This window comes from Gossypium hirsutum, chromosome A11 (assembly GCF_007990345.1).
Source record: "Gossypium hirsutum isolate 1008001.06 chromosome A11, Gossypium_hirsutum_v2.1, whole genome shotgun sequence".
In the NCBI taxonomy this organism is placed as follows: domain Eukaryota; kingdom Viridiplantae; phylum Streptophyta; class Magnoliopsida; order Malvales; family Malvaceae; genus Gossypium; species Gossypium hirsutum.
The window spans coordinates 33,652,318-33,656,059 of record NC_053434.1 but is presented as its reverse complement, the minus strand read 5'-3'; the positions used below and the strand labels follow the sequence as shown (position 1 = coordinate 33,656,059).

At 33.8% G+C, this 3,742-nt stretch overlaps 1 protein-coding gene across 2 annotated transcripts; it reads right to left on the bottom strand.

Moving 5' to 3' along the window:
• Positions 1–1,183: 1,183 nt before the first annotated feature.
• LOC107898195 (uncharacterized acetyltransferase At3g50280) lies at positions 1,184–3,073 on the bottom strand. Of its 2 annotated transcripts, none has more exons than XM_016823734.1 (2): positions 2,943–3,073; positions 1,184–2,749 (listed from the first exon to the last, which is right to left on the bottom strand). In XM_016823734.1, the coding sequence occupies exon 2, from the start codon at positions 2,647–2,649 to the stop codon at positions 1,327–1,329; it is 1,323 nt and encodes a 440-aa protein (XP_016679223.1). In that variant the 5' UTR covers positions 2,650–2,749; positions 2,943–3,073; the 3' UTR covers positions 1,184–1,326. The 2 variants fall into 2 exon arrangements, with proteins under 2 accessions (XP_016679223.1, XP_016679219.1); XM_016823730.1 differs by having other exon boundaries at positions 1,184–2,739.
• Between the last annotated feature and the right edge of the window lie 669 nt (positions 3,074–3,742).

Here is a 3,742-nt window from a genome sequence, read left to right as displayed (position 1 = left end):
CAAATTTTTTTATATAAAAAACATAAAATTATAAAAATTATAATTTATTAAAATAAAAATTATAAAAAATAAACTCATTAAAATAAAAAAATAAAAAATAAAAAATATTTTTTTAAAATAAAAAGTTCTAAAATTCAATGTTATTTAAATCGAACAAGACCAATTGGATCATAAATCAACAGATCAACCAGTTTTTTTACCTTTCACCAAACATATACCACATCCAATTTTTGGTCCAATCAGTCCGATCCGGTTTAGATAACATTGAAATTTGAAATTTTTTTTCATATTTTGATATTTTAAAATTTTTTTGAATTTTAAAGAGTTTTTTTTTCATATTTTTATTTTAAAAACTTTATGTTTTTATATGTTTTTAAAATATAAAAAACAACTTTTAAAAGATTTACGTAATTTTAAAGGGTACAGACCACATTGACAAAAAAATGTAAATGTCAAGGGGCAAAAAATTTTAAAAATTTTAAAAATTGATTGACTTGTGAACTAGTACATAATGGTTGATCCGGGCTAAAATACCAGTTGAAGTAATTTTTAATTTTTATAATTTATTTACCTTAAACCAATTGGACTAGTCATTCTGGGAACTAATTGGTCAAATTGATTCAACTGTCACTTCAATTGACTTTTTAGCTCGATTGGATAACCAACTAATTTTTGGTCCGATTTATATAGCATTAAATTTTAAATTTTTTATTTATTCTTTTTTATTTTTAAAATATTTTTATTTTTGAATTTTAAAGAGTTTTTATTTTTCATAAAATTTTTTATTTTTAAAATTTATGTTTTGAGTTAATATGAAACTTTTTTCAAATTTCCAATTGCCTAATCTAACATTGGTGACGATTTGGGTCGTGTCCTACCCAAATCACCACCAATTATGCAGAACTGCAGATTTAAACTTTGAAAAACTGATTTTTTTACAATTCAAAATATATCATTTAAATAAATAAAATAGATTTATATTATTTAGATAATAAATTTTTATTTTAGTATTATTTCCGTAAAATCGCCGAAGTCCAGATATTGAAATCTATATTTAGATTCAAGGTGTTGAAAATTTTGAGACTTAAAGAGTCACTGAAGCAATGTCGGTATTCAAATGTAAGCATGCAGGGTGCAGGATAAGATGAGAAGGTTACCCGAAAAAGTACTAGGAAGGTGAAGGTGAAAGCGAAAGGGAGTGTTCCCAAAATCTTTATTTTCATTTTCAAAGCATTACAAAAATTAAACATTGTACTTTTATCTTACAAAAACCCGACAACTGTTAATAATAACAGCTCATTTGGTACTGTCAATTATGGAATGCAATTAGACGGTTACTATATGCATGAATTCTTGATCATTTGCCATAGCCTCCAAAGTCTCTGGAAAAAAGCATGCTTCAATGTCAATACTTCCTTCTTCTGCTCCACAGTATAATGTAAGCACTCCATCAAACTTGTTGGATGACCCGCTTCTTATTGCAATTGGCTTTCCCCATCCAAAATCATTTCCATACATATTGAATCTTGGGGAACTACTTGTGATCAAAGCATCCCCATTGCTGAGAGTAACGAAACTCGGGCTTGCTGGCCAACTCTCAAACACCTTCTTGATACGTTCTCCTGTCATTGCGGCAATTATCCTATTCATTCGCCACGCCGAATTCCCAATGCCTTGTTCCACTAGCTCTTTTGCTTTCATAGTTACAAACGTGCCCAGAATTGCATTCCCGAAATAGTTGTCAGGAATCTCCTGAAACCTTTGTCTAACACCAACTACAAAGCGGTAGTTGGTCTCTTGATCTGGGTCAAAGCTTCTGTTGTGGATAGCAGATCGCCAAATATGGGACAACAGAGCTTGAAGGGAGGAGATTTTATCGGTGCCCATCTCAGCATTAGATTTTGCTTTGAGTTTTGTAATGTTTTCCTTTGAGAAATGGAAAATCCTTTCTCGTACAGGTGGTAGAATGAAGTCTTCATTGGTTTGTTCGACATTCACACAAGATTCTGGAATACGAATGGGGATATCCATGCCATCAGGAAACCAACGTTGGAAAACAGGGGGCTTGGATAAGTAGATTGAACCCTTAGAAATTTCTGACCACGAATTAAGGAAATGCCAGAACGATGCACCATCCGCCACAACATGATTAATGCTGCAACCAATAAATATACCATCTGCAAGATCTGTTATCTGCATTCCAAGTAATGGGTGCGTGATACCCTTGTAGTTATCGAGCCCATTCAGTGAGAAAAAGGAGTGAACAATAGATGGAACGTAAACAGGCTTAATGATGTCAGAAATAGTTACTCCATCGGCTGCTGCATGTATAAACAAAACTCCAGCATTGTTGCAGTCGACAAAAAAGGAAATGGTGTCATCTTCATGTTGGGTCGTTGCTAGGCGACCTGCGAGCAATGGAAAGCAGTGTAGAGTATGGGAGAGAGAGGTTTTTAAGTGGTGGATCAGCATGTTTCCGGAGCTCTTGAAGTGCAGAGGTAGTTTAGGCTTGGGAAAAAGAAGTCCCTTTTGGATATACCCGATTTGAAGGTTTCGAATATCCCATGTATTTAGCTCGATCCTCCCACTTGATGCCCTGTCATTTGCAGCATGAACTGTAGTTGTCGATATTAATCGCACGGCTGCCATGTTTTTTCCAGTATAAGTTCTTCAGTCAACGCTCGGCTTTGGATCAATTTGAGCTGGACCTTCGTTTTCCCAACTTTACCAATTAGTAACCTGCCAAGAGCTAATCATCGGTGTTACTTATATTAAACCAAATTAATACTGAAAAGCAGACAATTCAAGCAACCAAGCATGTGCAATAAAATCAGCAATATAAACTAAATAACAGAATAGTTGTTTGAAGCCTTGGAGGTTTCAAACATCCAAAGAGACGCATATTCATCAAATACTAGAGCTAACGAAATTCCACTACTTACATTACAAGATTGAAATGGCTTACAACATCCCATCCGCGTTTCCCTTTCTCCCTTAATTTCTAGCTTGTTAATTTCTGATAATTGTTCAACCCTATTTCGTGTGCTTTTAGACATTCTCTCTTTGAATTATTTTAAGCGGTCTGCAACCACCTTCGATGGCTAGGTTTGAACCGACCTTTTTAAAATAATAATAAATTAATATTTCTAAAGTCCACTATTTACTAATCTATCTCTATCTCGAATAAAATACCAATCCAATCGATATTTTAAATATATTCGATTAAAAATTTAAAACATTGACTAGTATTTAAATCTTGAATTAGCATTCATCTAGTTGAGGCGTTTTTCTCTCTTGTCCTCTCAAAGGATGGTGCTGAACTATTTTTATGATACGAATATTGTTCATTAATATGATATATTGGGTAGGCTCCATATACATGGACATGTATCTTATCTTAGACTTAACACGTGTTTACGTGGCCCCATACGCGATTCCATGCACGTGACCTCGTAGGGAATTGCAGTCCACACCCAGCGATCACACCTCATCATGCGAACCCGACCTGTGAACACATCATGCGAACTTAATAGAATCAGACCTGAATCTGACCCAAACCATTGGGATTTAGACTATTTGGACCCAAGATAACCGGCATAGTAACAATTTGTCCCCCATCTAGTTCTAAGAAAGAGTTATAAAGTAATTCTTTTTAGAACCTGATTAGAAGTGGACTAAAATTGGAATGATAATATTTTAGAGTACGCCTTATTATTTACTATACAACGTTCATTTAATCACA